The sequence below is a fragment of the Benincasa hispida genome, chromosome 4 (genome assembly GCF_009727055.1).
Source record: "Benincasa hispida cultivar B227 chromosome 4, ASM972705v1, whole genome shotgun sequence".
NCBI lineage: Eukaryota > Viridiplantae > Streptophyta > Magnoliopsida > Cucurbitales > Cucurbitaceae > Benincasa > Benincasa hispida.
This window is the reverse complement of record NC_052352.1, coordinates 64,558,763-64,577,827: the sequence shown is the minus strand read 5'-3', so window position 1 is coordinate 64,577,827 and position 19,065 is coordinate 64,558,763. Positions and strand designations below refer to the sequence as shown.

At 34.0% G+C, this 19,065-nt stretch overlaps 1 protein-coding gene across 2 annotated transcripts; it reads left to right on the top strand.

Moving 5' to 3' along the window:
* The first annotated feature begins 13,273 nt into the window (after positions 1–13,273).
* LOC120075245 lies at positions 13,274–15,470 on the top strand. Of its 2 annotated transcripts, none has more exons than XM_039028461.1 (5): positions 13,274–13,725; positions 13,822–14,148; positions 14,285–14,627; positions 14,713–14,793; positions 14,889–15,470. In XM_039028461.1, the coding sequence occupies exons 1-5, from the start codon at positions 13,486–13,488 to the stop codon at positions 14,996–14,998; spliced, it is 1,101 nt and encodes a 366-aa protein (XP_038884389.1). In that variant the 5' UTR covers positions 13,274–13,485; the 3' UTR covers positions 14,999–15,470. The 2 variants fall into 2 exon arrangements, with proteins under 2 accessions (XP_038884389.1, XP_038884388.1); XM_039028460.1 differs by having other exon boundaries at positions 13,276–13,725; positions 13,819–14,148.
* The last annotated feature ends 3,595 nt before the right edge of the window (positions 15,471–19,065 follow it).

Genomic DNA, 19,065 nt, shown 5'->3' with positions numbered 1-19,065 from the left:
TTTTACCCCTGTAGTCACTATCTAACTCCTTAAATACCATTGATTCCTCTAGTGAACAATAAGTCATAGTCTCACTATGACTGAATCCTCTCTGACCAAGAGATGGTGTGGCCACTATGTTCAAGACTCGAAGCCAGCCCTTAAGGGAGCAATTTATCTACTTATCCCTAGATCGGGAATGAGTGAATTCCGTCTTGTGTAGCTGAGTTCCCAACTCCTCAATCAGACGAATCCCCAAAATGGAAGGCTTGGTTAGTTGGCAACTGGCTGCTCTCACCCATACAAATTAAAGGACCGCCTTTACAAGCAGGAGTTCACAACTCACTCAGGATTCAAGTCATGTCACCTATGGTCATCCTAATGAAATGCAAGTCTCTAATATCAACGGTGTTATATAAAGAGACTAATCATTTTGTAGTCCGATCTTATACAAACTCTTTGTATAGATACCCTCGCTCGCATGTCTCCACATGAATGATCAGGATCAGATCATTTGTAGCACTTTACAACATTTGTTGTACTTATAAAGTGGGCCGTATCTGTAGTGTACCAGGATAAGGTACCCAACCTTATCCATCTAATACAGATCATTTAGGTTATTATTTAAACAAGATCCACATGTATGTCTCTACACACTTGTATAAATTTACATAAAATAACCTTGGATGTTAGTTTATTGGATTGAGTATATGCTTATAAAATAACACTTATTTTATTGATAACAATATCTTTATATAGAGTTTACAAACTACGAGATTGCAAGGAGATTTAAGACACAAGTCCCAAAAATCTCCCACTTATCCTAAAGCCTAGGGAGACTAATGTACAATACAAATAAAGTACAAAATACAATAAACTAGGGCATACACTATACCCTAGTAACATCTCCCACTTGCCCTAGACAACGTGTCGCATATCCCGTAGACCGAGACTTTCTAGATGACCCTCGAACACTTTAGCCGTGACAATCACATCTCCGCAATTCACAATCTCCCGGATCAAATGATATTTTTGTTCTATGTGTTTGCCTCTTCGGTGACTCCTAGGTTCCTTAGAATATGCCACAACACCACTCCACCATTATCACAATAAAGTGAAATGGGTAAAGACATATTTGGAACAACTTCCAAATTAGTAAGGATCTTCTTAAGCCAAACAACCTCTTTAGCAGCTTCACAAGCGGCTACGTATTCGGCTTCCACGGTGGAGTCCGTGATGCATCCTTGCTTGATGCTTTTCCATACTATAGCTCCTCCATTTAGAGTGAATACTAATCCTGATATGGATTTCTGAGAATCTTATCAATTTGAAAGTCAGAGTCTGTGTATCCTATAAGGATCAAATTCTTATCTCCACAAGCATATAGTCCCTCGTTCTCCGAAGATACTTGAGGATCGTTTTGACCGCCGTCCAGTGATTTAATCCTGGATTGGACTGATATCGGCTGACAATCCCTACTACATATCAAATATCAGGTCTTGTACATAACATTGCATACATAAGACTAACAATAGTCGATGCATAGGGAATCTTTCTCATTTCCTCAACCTCTTGAGGTGTCTTAGGACACTATTCCTTAGAACAAAACAATTCTGTACCTGAAATGCAATAAACCCTTATTGGAATTGGGCATCAAATATCTGACAAGCATCTTATCAATATACGATGCCTAAGACAAGGGCCTAGGGTTGGCAATGGGGCCAGGGTGGGGCGGTCGGGTGTCCCCCGTCCCCGGCCCCGTGGGGGAAATTGTCCTCCATCCCAGGCGGGGATTCCCCGTTGGGGAAACGGGTCCCCGCAGGACCCCATTCCCCATTTCCCCGTGGAGAATCTTTAGGAATCCCCATTTTTTTAGTTAAAATTGATTAGTCCACGAAAAATCATTAAAAAAGTTTAATCGAATTTCTCGTTTTTTAATTCAAGTGATTTTATTTGAAAATTTGACTAATGCACACACAATGAAACAAAACAAGACTATTTCTATGAAATAAACACAATTGACAATTTAAAAGCTAACATAGTCCATTAGATAACTTTACAACTTAAAATTCAAAAAGTTTGAATAAGGAATCTAGTCAATTAAAGGCAAACGTCTTATACATTCAAATAAGTAACTAACTTAAAATTCAATAAACTCGTCCTCTCTCTTCACGACTTCACAAATCAAATCTTTCACCTTTCTGTGGCATCATCCCATCCTTAGTGTATTCATATCCTTAATTGAAAATGTAATAAACAAATAATGTTACAAAAAAAAAAAAAAAAAAAAACGACCCACGAAATATATGTTAACCTATAACAATACCTTAGTCATCACACCATCTTCGTCAGAATCGTCTGCATCTTCTAAAAACAGTTTGCTAAATGTGTAACCATCTTTCCCTGATAGTAACCTTACATTGTCAAATATTTGTAATAAAAAACAATATTTATCAATTATAAAATGATATAAAAGATGTAAAACAAAATAAACAAACTAAACCTGTCAAAACTTTAGTTGCAATCCAATTTGAGCGCACATCAAGCCTCTATCATCTTTGGATGAATGTTTGTTACGATGTGGCTTACAATCCTACCAACAGGTACTAAAATAGACTCTGATGCAACATAGATAACGGGATGCTAAAATATGTCTCTTGCAATTCTTGTAAAAATTGATATACTTGACACCATTCAATTTCATATAACTCAAAATGTCAAAATCGATGTTCGAGGTAAGACAGGTTCCATTCCAAATATGCATCAAAACTGTTGCTTCGGATTTATTATTATTGTGATTTGGAATAAAAATCATAATCCATTGGAACAAAAAATCAAAACCCGATAGTTCAAAATTTAGTTCCATTATAATTACTATGGTGTAATTAAACATCACTCTTCTATTCTTCAATTTTTCTTATTCCATCTAATTCTAGCGTATAATCATCTACTTACCTTTCTATCTCTGACTATTTCTTTCAATCTGAACAAATTTTTTTTAATCCTTTCTACTTCAAGAAAAAACTATCTTCCATAAATCTATGGAATGTAAACTCAATCAACTTTTAATTTTATAATCTTTATTTCTATAATATCTTTCTTGCTATGTTTCCATTACCTTTCTCTTATATATTTCTCTCTATATTATTATTATTACTTGTTTACATATCTTAATATTTTTTATTCCTTATGTCTTCTGTATTCTCTATATTTTTATATTAGTCCACTCAGAAATAGTTAATTTCAATTTACAAATTTTTGGGAAAAAAAGATTAGCAGTAGGATATTTGGATCCAGAAAATATTTCAGTCACGTGATGAAATATTTTCAGTTTCTCACATATCTCTTTTGCTAATACCCAATCTTGATCCAAAGGCAAACACTTGTACTTTGGTTCTCGGTTTTTTAATCGATAAAAAACCGCTTTGTACTTCAATGCAGTGGTTAACATAAAATAGGTAGAATTCCACCTAGTACAACAATCAAGACTCAACATCTGACCATCATAAACATTCAACTGTCGAGCTGTTTCCTCAAATTTCTCTTTCTTTTTTTGTGTATGCACCCAAAAAGACACACTACTACGTACTCTTTCGATCCCATCTCCTATCACTGCCAACCCATCTTTCACAATCAAGTTCGGAATATAAGCACAACATCACATATGAAATAAACTCCCATCCAATATTAAGTTTCCACCCAAACTATCAACAAACATATTAACCATAGAGTCATTGGTACTACAATTATCTACAGTTACTGATGACAATTTTCTATCAATATTCCAATCTAACAGACATTCCATTATTTCTTCATGAAGCATCTCAGAAGTGTGTGGAGAAGAGACATATATAAACCTGATTATTTTGTTTTGCAAAACCCAACTATTATCAACAAAATGAGCAGTGACGGCCATATAACCTTTTGTTTGGTAGTTGGAAGTCCACATGTCCGTTGTCAGGGAAATCTTTCCTCTGATCTCATTCAACAATGCCATGGTTTTCAACTTTTCAGTCTCATAAATTTTCAAAATCTCCTTCTTTATTGTGTTTCTTGACACCATCTTAAATAATGGTTGGATGACATTACAAAATTCCCTAAAACCTTCATGCTTAACTATTGAGAGAGGATATTCATGCCTTATTATCATCCAAGCTAATGATTTTTTTATAGCTTCCTTATCGAAGTTGTATAAGCTCAATGTATTGTTCTTCTCTCTATTAGGATTCAATAGGGATTGTCATATGTCCTTTTGTCCTTTATATGGGCATATCTTCATATGATCATGCAAATGTTTGGTTCCAGTTTTACTTTCACCCCCTAACTTTCGTTTGCAATAATTACAAATCGCCTTGTCTACTTCGTCTATTTTTTGTTTCTTAAAATGGTTCCAAACAACCGATGTCAATCTCCTCTTTAAAGATCCCTTCTGAATATCGTCATAAAAAATAACACAATTATCAACAATCAAATTATCATCATTCGATGAGCATGAAGTTAAATTTGGGGTTGAATCTTGGGTTGGATCTGGGATTGGACTTGGAATTGGATTTGAAGCATCTTTATTTGTAGAAGGTGATGACGACATTGTTTTCAACCTACCAAAAAATTAATTTAAATTTTAAAACCCCCTCTTCAGACTTGGACTTCATTTTTAAAGTATTCAAACATATTCAAAGCATTCGACGGTTCAACCCCAAAATTGAAAGCATTCAAATTTCAAACATATACAAACATATTTTCCAAACATATTCAAGCCTAAAATTCAAAACATTGAAATAACAAATATACACGAAGACGTGGGTTCGCACTTCGTTATGGTAGGCGCGATTTTGAAGCTATTTTTGAAGCTGTTTTTAAAGCGGTTCGAACTCGAAACAGAAGACGTGGTTTCGCGTAGTTTTTGAAGCTGTGGTAGGTGCGGTTACAAAGCAGAAGACGTGGGTTCGGTTCGTTCGAAACTTCGGAAGTGAGTCGGCTGGCAGTGTAGAGATAGAGACAGAGAGGGAGGCCAGTGAATTGTGAGGTGTAAGTCGGCTAGAAAGAATAAAGAAGACAGAGGGGGGAGAGAAGGGATGGATTTAGGGATTTTGATTTTTTTTCATTTCAATTTTCAGTAATAAGTTTATGGATTTAGGGATTTTGGGGTTTTGGGGCTTTTTTTTAAAGGTTTTGGGCTTTTAAATTTTTGGGTCTTTTTATATATAAGTTTATAAAATTTCTATATATATATATTTATAAAAATATATATAAATTCGGGGTCAGGGTCGGGGTCGGGATCGGGGCGGAGATACTGTCCCTCGACGAGGCCCCGAATAAATTCCCCGGTTTGACCCCATCCCCGGTTAAACTTGGGAATCCCCGCCCCGTTGGGTTTTTTTGCCAACCCTAGACAAGGCTAACCTTTTGTTCTTACGATCCCTTATGATCTAGATCCCTAGAATAAACTGTGCGTCTCCCAAATGTTTCATTTGGAATTGGGTGGCTAGTCATTTCTCAGCGTCAGTAAAAAAGCCTACATTTCCAATGAGTAGGATATCATCCACATACAACACGAGGAAAGCTAATGAGTTGTTGATGCTTTTCTTGTAAACATAAGATTCATCAATATTCTGATCAAAGCTATAAGATTTGATCGTAGTATCAAATCTTATATTTAAAGATCTAGATGTCTATTTCAGTCCATAAATGGACCAATTAAGCTTACAAACCTTTTGCTTTTGATCTTGTTCAATGAATCCTTCTGGTTTAACAATGTAGATGGTCTCCTTAAGATTACCATTCAAAAAGGCAGTCTTGATGTCCATTTGCCATATCTTTTAGTCATAGTATGTGGCTATGGATAGGAGAATCCTGATAGACTTTAACATGACAACAAGTGAGAAAGTTTCTTCATAGTTCACTTCCTCAACCTGGGTATAGCCCTTTGCCACAAGTCTAGCTTTAAAGTTCCATCTACGCCTCTTTTTCTCTTGTAAATCCATTTACAACCTATAGGTTTTACCCCATCAGGTTGATCTACAAGCTCACAGACAGAATTGAAGTACATAGACTCCATTTCTAGATTTATGGCTTTAATCCATTCATCTTTGTCAACATCTTCCATTGCTTGTTTATAAGGCAATGGATCCTCAACTCCATCATCAAATATGATGTTTTGGGTTTCTGTTAAACCCATGTAGCATACATGTGGGTTCACAATCCTCCCACTACGTCGAGGCAATCTCAATTCTTGAGATGATTGACTAGATGAACTGACATCAATAACCTTTGTTGATCTATCAGTCTGTTCAACAACTCTTGTTGATGTTTCAACAGTTTCATCAAAAATCTCATTTAAAACAAGTTTACTTCGTGGCTTATCATCCCTCATGTGGTATTCTTCTAAGAAGGTACCATTTGTCGATACAAAACACTTTGTTCTCACTTGGATCATAGAAGTATCCACCTCTCGTTTCCTTAGAGTAACCTACAAATAGGCACATTTTTTAATAAGGTTTCAACTTTTTGGAGTTTGTCAAAAGCACATAAGTTGGACATCTTCAAATCCTGAAGTGACATAAACTACCTTTACGACCTCTCCATAACTCAAAAGGTATTTCAGAAACACTCTTTAAGGGAACATTGTTCAAACTATAAATTGCAGTCTCTATTGTATATCCCTAAAATGACTCTGGAAGATGAACATAACTCATCATAGACCGAACCATGTTCAATAGGGTTCTGTTTCTCCTTTCTGATACACCATTCTGCTGAGGTGTACCTGGGGCTGAAAGTTGGGACGTGATTCCATATTCTATCATATAATTTTGGAATCCTAATTTCATATGCTCTCCACCACGATCAGATCGTAGTGTTTTTATCTTCTTACCCAAAAAGTTTTCATTTTCAGTCTTATACTCCTTGAACTTTTCAAGAGTTTCAGACTTATGTTGCATTAGGTATAGATACCCAAATCTAGAATAATCATCTATGAAAGAGATGAAATATTCATACCCAACTCGTGCTCTTACATTCATCGGACCACAGAGGTCTGAATGTATAAGCTCCAAGGTTTCCTTGGCTCTATAGCCTTTTCCAGTAAAAGGTCGTTTGGTCATTTTGCCTTCAAGACTTGATTCACATACTGGCAAAAAGTTTTCTTCTAAATAATTTAGAATCCACTTTCACCAACTTCTCAATCCCATTGAGATTGATGTGACCTAATCTTAGATGCCAAAGATGGACATTTTCTTTAGGAGGAACTCTTGGTCTTTTTACAATTGTTACTATTTTGAACATTTCAGTATTGAGCACAGCTTTTATGACTAACGACCTTAGTACATACAAGTTATTTTCCATTGAACAAAAAACTATCTCCATTCCATTCTTAAAATTAACACTTTATTCTTAGAGAAGGAAATGGAATAATTTTGTTCAATCAGACAAGAAAATGAAATTAAGTTCCCCTTGATATGAGGAACTACATAAACGTTATCCAATAATAGATACCTTTTCTTGTCCAAAAATAACTTAAGCTTGCCTACAGTAATAGCTGAAATGGCCTCATCAGTACCGAATCTAAGAGTCATCTCTCCAGTTTTCAACTGTTTCCAAGAACTAAATCCGTAATGGGAAGAACACACGTGGTTAGTAGCCCCTGAATCAATTATCCAGGCATAATCATCATTTTCTACTAAGCACGTCTTTAAGACAAATAAATCTTATTTATCGTATTTGGAGTTCTTCCTTTTCTGGAAAGTAATGGGATCAGTATCAAAATCCATATTATAAACTCCAATTTTCATTTCAGAGGACAATCCTCTCGATGAACATCATCAGAGTTAGCAACAATTGCTTTCTCTGTTAGTCCCTTGACATTCAATGTGTACTAGAGATTATCTTGGGAACTAACACTATTGGTTTCATTGTCATCAATCCCATTTTGCTTGAATAGTGAGAATTTACGTTCAAACAATTCTTGCAACGATTCGATGATCTATTGTGCAATGACCATGTAATCAAACCTTTTGGCTAATGCATCAAGTATGCTTGCCAAAATGTGAACTCGGACCTTCGAATTAGCATTCATCCACACCTCATATGCATTACGAACATTTCATGGTGCATCAGGGGTTGAGACTTGAGGACAATCCTCAAATATGAAAATTTTGAGGTCGTTTACCACGAAAAATGTTTTAATAGATTCTTTCCACGTCATGTAATTAAAACCGGTCAAAGTAGAAAAGACAGTTAACGAAAAATCAATATTTGACATTTTGCTGAAAAAAGCAAATATATTGATCCACATTAGATTTAGCATAACTTTTTAAAACAAGTCCAATCAGTTTTAGCAAAATCTAAATTAACCCCATATAACATCTAGTTTTGCAATGACGCTTTAGTGATGTAGAATAAAAGCCACCGAAGGGTAGTCAATTTCTCCCTTCAGCTTCCTCCTTGCATTCCTTTTCAAATTCTCACTAAGTGTGGATGTCTTCTCCAACTACATGAGAGCATCCTTTCCCTAAACTTAGGGAAATTTCTTTCCTTCTTAACATTTATATACATTCTATATATACATAGCATTAACATACATTACATCAACATTACAAACATCTTTAGCATATAATCAAGAAGAAACTTAAACATAATTACTTAGTAAGGTAGGTTTAGGGATCTACACTTAATGTCAAATATTTTCATATATTCAGCATGTGTTATATCTTAGTGGACAGAAACATAAAGATAAAATGAGATTCCAAATTAGGTGAAGGCACTTTTTTGTGTTATTCCATAAACAGTAGTGCCTACCGCGTGTAGAACAAACGTACACGATGCGTTATGGAATTTATAAATGTTGTAATTGATGATGTTGAGAATGGTTCTGATACTGTCTCTGAGGAAGAAGAAAGTAGCATGTTGCTTGTTGTTAGCTGCAATATCTAGGACAAGTTATCTTACAAGTGCATTGAAAGCCAAAATGAGAATAGTGAGAATGTAACTGAAGAACATGAAGTTAGTAAGAAGAAACCCTCAAGCAGGGTTCGTAAAAATCATTTTGCCTCTAACAAAGTTTAGAAGAAGGGTTCTCTACTAGGAGAAAAGATAAACTTGACTATCTTTAGATGACAAGTAACATCCTTTTACTTCCTATATTGAGCCAAGGAATGGCAGTGAAGCTCTTGTTGATGAGTGTTGGGTGGATGCAATGCAGGAGGAGGTCGGTCAATTTCTGGGGAATGATGCTTGAACTTTTGTTCCTCGTCCAGAAAATATAAATGTTTTAGGGACAAAGTAGATTTTTAAGAACAAATCTGATGAAAGTAGAAATGTAACTAGGAATAAAGGTCGTTTAGTTGCTCAAGGGTATACTCAGATTGAAGAAGTAGACTTTAATGAAACATTTGCTCTTGTGGCTCCACTCAAAGCTATCATATTGCATTTTGGTATCTCATGCTTACTGAAATTTAAGTTATTTCAAATGGATGTGAAAAGTGTCTTCTTAACTGCGTACTTGAATGAAGATGTATATGTTTATCTACTTCAAATGTTTATTGATTCATTTCACCTCAATCATGTGTATGAGCTCAAAAAGGCTCTTTGTGGCCTTAAGCAGGCTCTTAGGGCCTAATATGAACGGTTAACTCAGTTTCTTGTCGAAAATGACTATAGTAGAGGAGGAGTTGATAAAAATCTTTTCGTGAATAAATCTGACAGGGATTTTGTAATTATACAAATTTACGTTAATGATATTGTTTTTGGTAGATGTCTAAAAAGATGGTTGATCTATTTATAGAGCAAATGAAGAAAGAGTTTGAAATGAGTATAGTAGATGAATTGACCTACTTTCTTAGGGTTTCAAATCAAACAACTTGATAAAGGTATATTTATCTCTCAGAGTAAATATGTTAGAAGCATTGTGAAGAAATCAAAGCTTAAAAAGCAAAATTCAAACAAACTCCAGCTCCCATTCACTCTACGCTGTCCATAGATACAAATGGAAATAGTGTTGATAAAAGCTTATATAGAAGCATCATTGGGAGTTTATTATACCTCACTGCTAGTAGACCTAATATTGCTTTTGCAGTTAAAGTTTGTGCTCGATATCAATCATGTTCCACATCTATTCATCTTCTCATTGCAAAGAGAACAATAAAATATCAGTGGAATAAGTGATTGCGAGCTATTATATACTTTTGACACAAGTAGTTCTTGAAGGAACGGTGAAGTTCCATAGTAGAAGCAGGGATCATTCCTGATTTTTAATTTTACACAGAACAAAATTTACAGAACCAAAAATTATGCAAATTACGAAAAAAATTTACTGCATGCAATTGAAGAGGGAATATGAATTAAGGTTGTATCCTTGAAGAACACAAATATCTTCGTAAATTTCCTCTTCTTTGATCACAAACAATCACAAATCAAAAGATTTCCAACGAAGACACCACAATAAGAGAGTCCTTTGTATTCTCTATAGGAGAAGAGAAATACAGGAGGTGTAGGCTCAGTGTTTTCAGAAGAGAGGGACAAGATTTTCAGATAGGAGATTTTCTTTTGCAGGGAGATCTGTAAGAACCTACCACACAGACCTTCTCTGTGAAGAAGAAGAAGAAGATTCTACATTAAAATTGCCCCACTTACCACGATTTGATGAGATAAATAAGGGGAAATAAGTTATTTCCCTCCCTTTAATTTAAAATTAAATCAAAATATAATTTTGATTTAAATAAATAAACAAATAAATAAGTATGTATATATATATATATGCAATGTCATATATAACACATAATCTATAATTTTTATATTGTATCAAATACAATAAAACCTATAGTTTTTAATTCTCTCATCAATGCATGGTATTTAATAATATAAATCATATTTATACTAAATTTAATTATATGAATCTCATCCATATAATTAATATTTATTTGCTCTCAAATAAATTTTATATTATAATGTATCAAATACATTATATTAATTAAATCATATATAATTAAGTTAAATTAATTATATTACATATAATTAATTCTATCAATTAATTTGAACAATTCAAATTAATCTAAAATTGATTCTCAAGAATCCTGTTGAGCTATAAGGGGACCTTGAACCTATAGACTGAAACTCTAATGGTACTTTAACAATTAATTAAACTCCTTGAATTAAACTATTCAACATCCATTAACTGTTGGTCACTCCATTAAAGACTGATAGCTGTACTTTTCGCACTACAGATATATTTTTGTGTCCATTGGATATAACCAGTTAATAATGCGACGACTCTTCACAAATTGCTCGTAAATATAGTAGACCAAAATTATCGTTTTGCCCCTATAGTTACATCTAATTCCTTAAGTAGCATTGATCCCTCTAATGAATAGTAAGTCATAGTCCAACTATGACCAAATCTTTTTCGGGCCAAGAGAAGATGTGACGCCACATTGTTCAAGCCCCAGAATCAGCCCTTAATGGAGTAATTTATCTACTTACTCAGACGTTGGGGAAAAAGTGAATTTCGTATTGTGTAGTAATGTTCCCAGCTCTCTAATCAGAAGAATCCCTAAAATGGTAGGCTTATTGAGTCGGCGATCTGGACACTCTCACCCATACAAATCAAATGACGCATTCATAGGCAGGAATTCACAACTCACTAAGGATTCAGGTCATGTCACCTATGGTCATCCTGGTGAAATGTAAGTCTCTATTATCAACAATGTTATATAATAAGATTAATCATTTCGTGGTCCAGTCTTATACAAATCTCTCTCACATGTCTTCACATAAATGATCAGGATCATATCATTTATAGCACTCAACAACAATTGTAACATCTACAGAGCGGGTCATATTCATAGTGTCACCAAAATAAGGTATCTAGTATTATCTATCTACTACAGACCATTTAGGTTATCACTTAAATATGATCCATCCGTATGTCTCTACATACATGTTTAAGTTACAGATGATAACCTTTGATGTTAGTTTATTGGTTTTGTGGGTTAATGCTACTAAATGTCGAATAAAACATCTCATATTTTATTAGATAAATAAAATTGTTTGTACATTACAATTATAAACTACAAGATCCACAAGATTTAGGGCATCAACCCCAACAGTTCTATTATTGGCTACTGTGATGCTAACTGGGCTGGGAATTCTAAGGATAGAACAAGTACTTCAGAAGGATGGTTTTTCCTCAGAAACATTCTTATATCATGGTTTAGCAAGAAACAAAAGTTTGTTTCTTTATCTACTGTAGAAGCCAAATACATTGTTGCAGGCAGTGGTTGTACTTAGCTGATGTAGAGTAAGCAGACGATGAAGGAATAAGATGTTCAACAGGAAGCCATGACTTTGTACTGTGACAACCTTAGTGTTATCAATATATCAAAGAATCTTGTTCAACACAGTAGAACCAAACACATTAATATACGACATTACTTCATTGGTGAACTTGTTGAAAATAAGAAAATTGTTATTGAACACGTTCGTAATAAAGATCAACTAGCAAACATATTTACTAAAGCCTTGGATGCAGCTTAGTTTGAAGCCTTAAGTACAAGTTTGGGCCTTGTAAAATTAATTTCTGGCTATTAATTAACAGATGTTGTTTTTGACAGGTTTAGGTCTTTATTGTAAACAGACCTTCCAAGCAGTGGGAGGAGGCCAAAACTTTGACCACTACCTATTGAAGAATGAACTAGTGACTTATAGATAGTGACTTGGTTAAGGGAAGCCACTAGAGCCGTAGCGAAAGCGGGTGTTCATGGGGTAATTGCCACTACTTATGAATCCGAACCTAAGTGATAACGAGTATGAAATTAAGGTCATTTTTGTACAACAGTGCACTCCCGTATTAGGTTTCCTCCTCACTCCCCAACACTCTCATTTCTCATTCATCCCTTATGCGTTAGAGCTTTTCCTCCGTCCCTTTCTCACACTCCTCTTCGTGATCGCCTCTCTAAACTTCTATAAATAATGCACGGGGAACAATATAGATAATTAACATATTGTTAATGCGTTTTACCATTGACAGATGGTCATCTTCTGAAAAAAAAACCTAAAAACAAAGGATGAATGGGATGAAAATGAAACGGTGAATTTGGGAAGAGAGGCACCAAAATGGGAAAAGGCATTGAGATGTTTTGGTGTATAAAGGTAGAACGCACACAGTAAAAAGGTTGGGTGTGTTTAGGTTGATGACATATGGCATTAGGGTTCCACAGAAGGACAAATGTTTCCAACTACTGCCCCCTTCCTTTCCAGTTGTCTTCTTCACTTCTTATATTAAAACCTTTCTCACCAAAACCAAAATCAACCTTAATAACAATAATCCTTACTCTCTAAAACAACATTCTTCCTTCCTTCTCACTGTCCCTTTGCCTTTTCATCATCCCTTCATTTGTAGGGTCCCCTCTCCCAACACTCTCTGTTTCCCTCATTATTAAATCCTCCTCTCCCTCCCTCTTCATTTCCCCAACTTCCGCCCACTTTTCTTCTCTTTCCCCCCCTTTCTCCTCTCCCATGGCAACTCCCTCTTTGTCCTTCCCTACTGAGTTTCCTTACGATTTCGACTCCTTTTTCTCCAACTCCGACCTCAACTCGCCCGTGGAATCGGTTGGAAGCTCTGTTACGGATTCCACTGATAGCAGTGGCAGCGACGATGATGATTTCTTTGTGGGGTTGGCTCAGCAACTTGCATGGACTTCCCTCTGTGAAACTGAGAAATCTACATCTCCTTCCTTCAATCCAAAAAATTTTGAGGTACCCTTTTGATGAAATCTTCATTTCTCCCCAGATTTTACAAGTTTGGATTAGTTTGTTTCTGATTTAATTTTCTGATTTTTGTTTTTTTAGAAGATGTATGTTAAAGCTGGCTCTCCTCAGTCGACTTTGACTGGAATAGACACCTGGTTTCGCCCTGAAAGTCCTTCCTCTCAGTTGCAATCGCCTCCCATGGCGGTTTTTGGGGCTGAGAATGATGCTAGAGCGCTCCTACATGCAGCTGCTAGAGAGGCTGCTAGGTTGAAGATGAGCGGCGAAACAACCCCATTTCGTAACAATGACCCTTTTATGAGAGAATATGTGGGCGCTCGATCTTCCATTCCAGTTAAATCTACTAACAATGTGGATTATGGGGTTTTCTCGAATCAGAACTGTGCTCGGAATCTGGCATTTGCCGCTCAGGTAAAATACTTCCCAATGTTCAAATCCTTCCATTCGCTGAATCATTCAGAGCGGAGTATTTTAACAGATGGGTCCTCTGTTTTAATTTATGGGTCGTCTTCCATTTCTGAGGTTTTTGAAATTTTTCGTTCTACAGATGCAGCAAGTGAAACAGGATCTTGTACTACAAGCTCTTCGTGCTTCTTCTTGGGGAGGAAGACAAGCTAAAGTCAGCTGGTCGGCTCAGCCACACTGGAAGGCGGAGATTCAAAGCAGAGAACGAAACGTTCTTAATGCAAGTGGCCGGTGCGGTGGAAACACCGGCGGATTGTACCACTCCCCATGGCTTCCGCCGCCCCAAAATCAGCAACCACCGTCCAACCCCTCCGTAATGCGCTGTATTCACCCCGGCAGATCTGGCGTGAAAAGGGCTTCCTCCGGCACCGGTGTTTTCTTGCCTCGCAGATACATAAGCCCTTCAGAATGCCGCCAGAAACAAGGTATTTCAGAGCCGCCCTTCATCTGAAAATTCACATGGGTTTCTTTAATTAAACTCCATAATAATCATTTGTCCTGCCTAATTAGGAAGCCCAGCCGTTCGATTTGCAGAGGAAATGAAAAGCCCCATTCAAGCTCCATTAAACGGCTGGCTATCCCCTAGCATCGGTAAGCAAGAAATTCCCCTAATTTTTGGGCATATTATGCATTAATTTAACGATTGTTGTAATGGGTTTCTTGGATTGGACTTAAACAAACTACAGATTCAATGTTATCTCGAAGAAATAATCCCCTTCTGCCATTGCCAAGGAGTTTCCGGACAGAGGGAGCCATGAATCAAGAACTTCACCTACCTCAGGAATGGACATACTGATGTTGGGAAAGCAGAGAAGAGTTAGAGATGGAAATTGTTTTGTAGGGTTTTAAAAAAGAAGCCATTAAAGTAGGCATTTAGTAGCATTAATTTATGAATGAAGAAGAAAAAGGATTGAAAAGGAAGTTTTTTTTTTTAGAATTAGGGAAGCAGCAATAAGTAACCATGAAGTTATTTATTGAATGATGATGTTCATGTTGGTAGGCAGCTTTAATAATAAAGGAAACAGTGAAAGTAGTAGTGAGAAGGATATCAAGAAGGATGAAAGCTTGAAAAACAAAAAGGACAGGGATGGTCTTGTGTCCTTGTAATAATTCTGTAATTTTGTGTTATAGTGATTTTAGAAATGTTTTTTTTTTTTTCCCTTTTTTGGGTGGGGAAAATATAAAACCCTCTCTGGCTTGTAATTTCCTTGAATGATTTAAGGATATGCTTTTAATAAATAATAAGATATATGTTGGCTTTTCTTACATTGTTGTTGTTGTACATTCAAAGTTTACCTATTTTCTTGCACCAATTATTCAAATGTGTTATTTTGATTTTTTATTTTAGCTTCTTATAAATCAAATTATAAACATTTTTAGCCTTTTAGCACTTGTTAGTAGATCTAGAAGCATATGGAAAATTATTAGAAATAACATATGAAAACTAACATGTTTTTCAAAAAGTCAGAAGTTATTTGAATGAGTTTTTTTCGAAAATTTTGAAATTTAAAATGAGAGTTTTGAGTATGATATTTGTGTTGAAGGGATGTAATTGAGGTGTGTAGGGCGGGAATTGGGGCATAGGATATAAAGTAAGACAGAAATTCAAAATGAAAAAAAGGTTTGAAATAAATAGACAACGACAAACTTCTCAACTTAATATAATCTCCAAAAGTCTCCTCTACTATGACAATGACCTTCAAATTTCAGCCATTTATTCATATGATTTTGTGGAAATTTTCTGTCACCCATAACTTTGGCAAACCCCTATCATAATTGTTGTGTTTTTATTAGCTTAAATTATAAGTTTGCTTAGTTTTTTCTCTAAAATTTGAGATTTTTTTTTTATATGATTGATGAATCTTTAAAGATGTCTAATAAATTCTTTTAACTTTCAACCATTTTTTATTCTAAATTTTTATGTCTCGTTTGAGAACCATTTTGTTTTTGTTTTTACCATTTTCTTTTCATTGTTTTTACTTCCCTGAATTCTTGATCAAAATCAATAAACAAAAACAACTTTTCAAATTTTTCTTAAAAGTTAATTTTTAGTTTTTAAAATTTGGTTTGATTTTTGAAAATATTAATAAAAAGTAGACAAGGCATGAATGTAACATTTTTAATTTTTATAAAAAAAAAATAGAAGGGAAGTGAATGTAGAGTTTAAAATCTTAAATTTTAAACACGCACAAAAAAAAAAAAAAAAGAAGAAGAAGAAAGAAAGAAATACAAAATAATTTCCAAACTTGGCCTTAATTTCATTATTGAAGTTTAAAATTAAGATTCCGTTTGACAACAATTTAGTTTTATTTTTGAAAATATTAATACAAATAGATCATAAAACCTAAAAACTGTTTATAAACTTAATTTCTAAAAACAAAAATTAAAAAAATCAAGGTTCCATTTGACAACCATTTTGTTTTTGAAAATTAAGTTTATATACATTACTTCCACTTCCAATTTTTCCTTATTTGTTGTTTACTTTTTACTAGTGGTTTAAAAAATCAATTCAAATTTTGATAACTAAAAAAATTAGCTTCCACAAAGTTGTTTTATTTTTGGAATTTGACTAAGAATTTAACTATTGTATCTAAAAGAAGATACAAATCATTGTAAAAAATGTGTATGAAATAAGATTAGTTTTTTAAAAAAAAATAAAAAATCAAATGATTACTAAAAAATTTTTTTTAGTTCATAATTTAAAAATTTTAGGAATTAAATAGAAAGAAACGTCTAAAATGAATATAAAATTTATGGAATAACATTGAGGAGAGCATAGATGATTGGGAAAACTAGAAAAGCAAAGTGGAAATACAATCAATTAATCGCTTCAAGCTTAAGTGTAAAGCTATGGGTGGAAGTCCCACAAAACAAAACTAGAGAAGTCCTTTTTTTTTTTTTTTTTTTTTTAGGGGGGGGGGGGTTCTATAAATATTAAAACAAAATTAAAGGAGTAGAATTTAAGCTTGACTCCACAGGCAATGAAAAGGTGGGGCCAGGAAAGATTTGGTATTTAGAAGTGGGTCCCACAGGCTTCAAATGTGGGTCCCATTTCTGGTAGTTTCATTTTTCTCCCGCTTCTTAATCTTGAAAGGGCAAATTTCGGAAATCCTCGTTCCTCGTGATTTTTGTTTTCTTTTTTGTTTTTAGTCTTTCAATGCTTCTATTGACTTTTGGTCAAACCTCTTTTTTTTTTTTTTCTTTTAATTTTATATAAATATATATTTGAAAAATCTTAATGTCTTCCAATTTTTTGAAATTTGAATGAATGGCTATGTTTGTTACGGCCACACCATGCTGAGTCATCCACCACCTCATCTTCATTTTGTTGTTTTTGGATTTTATCAAATAATTTCAATTTTTTCAAATGGTGCATACTCATTCAGATTCAAATTAATTACGATACCAATAAATAGCGCTTATATATACAACTCTATTAATTCAAGTTGTTGCCTTACCTAGTCGTTTACTAGTAATGAACTAAATTGATTTGTGTTTCACAAGGATCTACATGAATAGATAGTTTTTTTTTTTAACCAACTCGAAAATTTATTTGAATTAGTCAGATTTATTATCTGAATGACTCGAAATCACGGTCTTTCATTCCAACCTTTAATTCGGATTAGGTTGTCCGGTTATTTTTCCTTATTACATTTTTTTTTTCAATTTAAAATACTTAATTTGTGTAATAAAAAAATTTCATAAAACTCCAAATGTTAAATATCAAAATCACAAAGATATTTATTACAAACTTAAAAAAAAAATCATAAAAGTATATATGAGCTCCAATAACCTATAAGTCATGATAATATATATATTTTTAATAATAATTAGAAATTCAGGTTGGGTTGAGAGTCGACCCAAATTTTTAAAAAGTGTAACCGGAACCCAATCCAGTCCTACAAAGTATAAAAAATTCAATCTTAAACCAATCGAAATTAAACTAACTCAAACCCAATTCTTATTTGGGTTAGATAATCCAGATTGTTGGGTCAATTGAACACCCCTAACTGTATCATCACAAGTTTAATAATTAAATAATTAAATGTTATAAGGATTTATTCAAATTCGGAAAGAAAAGATATCCATCAATTTTAATATATTTAAAGATATTTAACATATGTTTTACGGTAGAGACACTTTCAATAAACTAATAAACCAACCATTGCCAAATGTGGGTGTAGTCTAGTTACAATTATTTATTTATTTTTTTAATAATCTTTTAATCAAAATGAGCATAAATGCAATTGATACATGATTATACTATAATTTCGAAGATATAGGTTACATCTATAGTAGTAAAAATAAAATAAACAAACCATTTTGATAAAAAAAAAATTTAAGAAATGGCAATTGATGTTTAATAACTGTAATGAGCGATTTTAGATCAAATGACATAAAAAAAAATAAGTGAAAGAGCCATACAATTTGTGCAAAAAACAGAAGCCAGGAACCAAAATAGGGTCTAGGGAAGAGAGTTAGCTTGAGTCTTTGCCCAAAGCATTACCTTAGGCCTAAAATGCATATGGGATGGCGTACTTAGGGTCAAAGTTAACCTTAGAAAAAAAAAATAAAGTTTCTTTGGAAAATGGCAAAATGTTTTCAAAATTATAAAAAATAGCAAAAACGTATTAATATAATAAAAATTACAATTAGTAAATGAAAAAATACACCTAAAACAACAAAATTAAGTACAAATGAGAACACAAAGATACACGGCTCAAAAAACAATACAAATACCCACAAATACATAGTTATTTAAGACGTTTCAGAAACAAAAAAAATCACTCAATATGGTCCTTAATGCTTCAGAATGCGTGTATGCGAGGGAAAGATAACGACCGGGCAGGTAAGAATCATTAG

Coding starts and splice junctions, on each gene's coding strand:
- LOC120075245 (XM_039028460.1), top strand. CDS start 13,486: ATGGCAACTCCCTCTTTGTCCTTCCCTACTGAGTTTCCTTACGATTTC. Junction 13,726..13,818: donor TCAATCCAAAAAATTTTGAG/GTACCCTTTTGA, acceptor TTGTTTTTTTAG/AAGATGTATGTTAAAGCTGG. Junction 14,628..14,712: donor AGAATGCCGCCAGAAACAAG/GTATTTCAGAGC, acceptor CTGCCTAATTAG/GAAGCCCAGCCGTTCGATTT.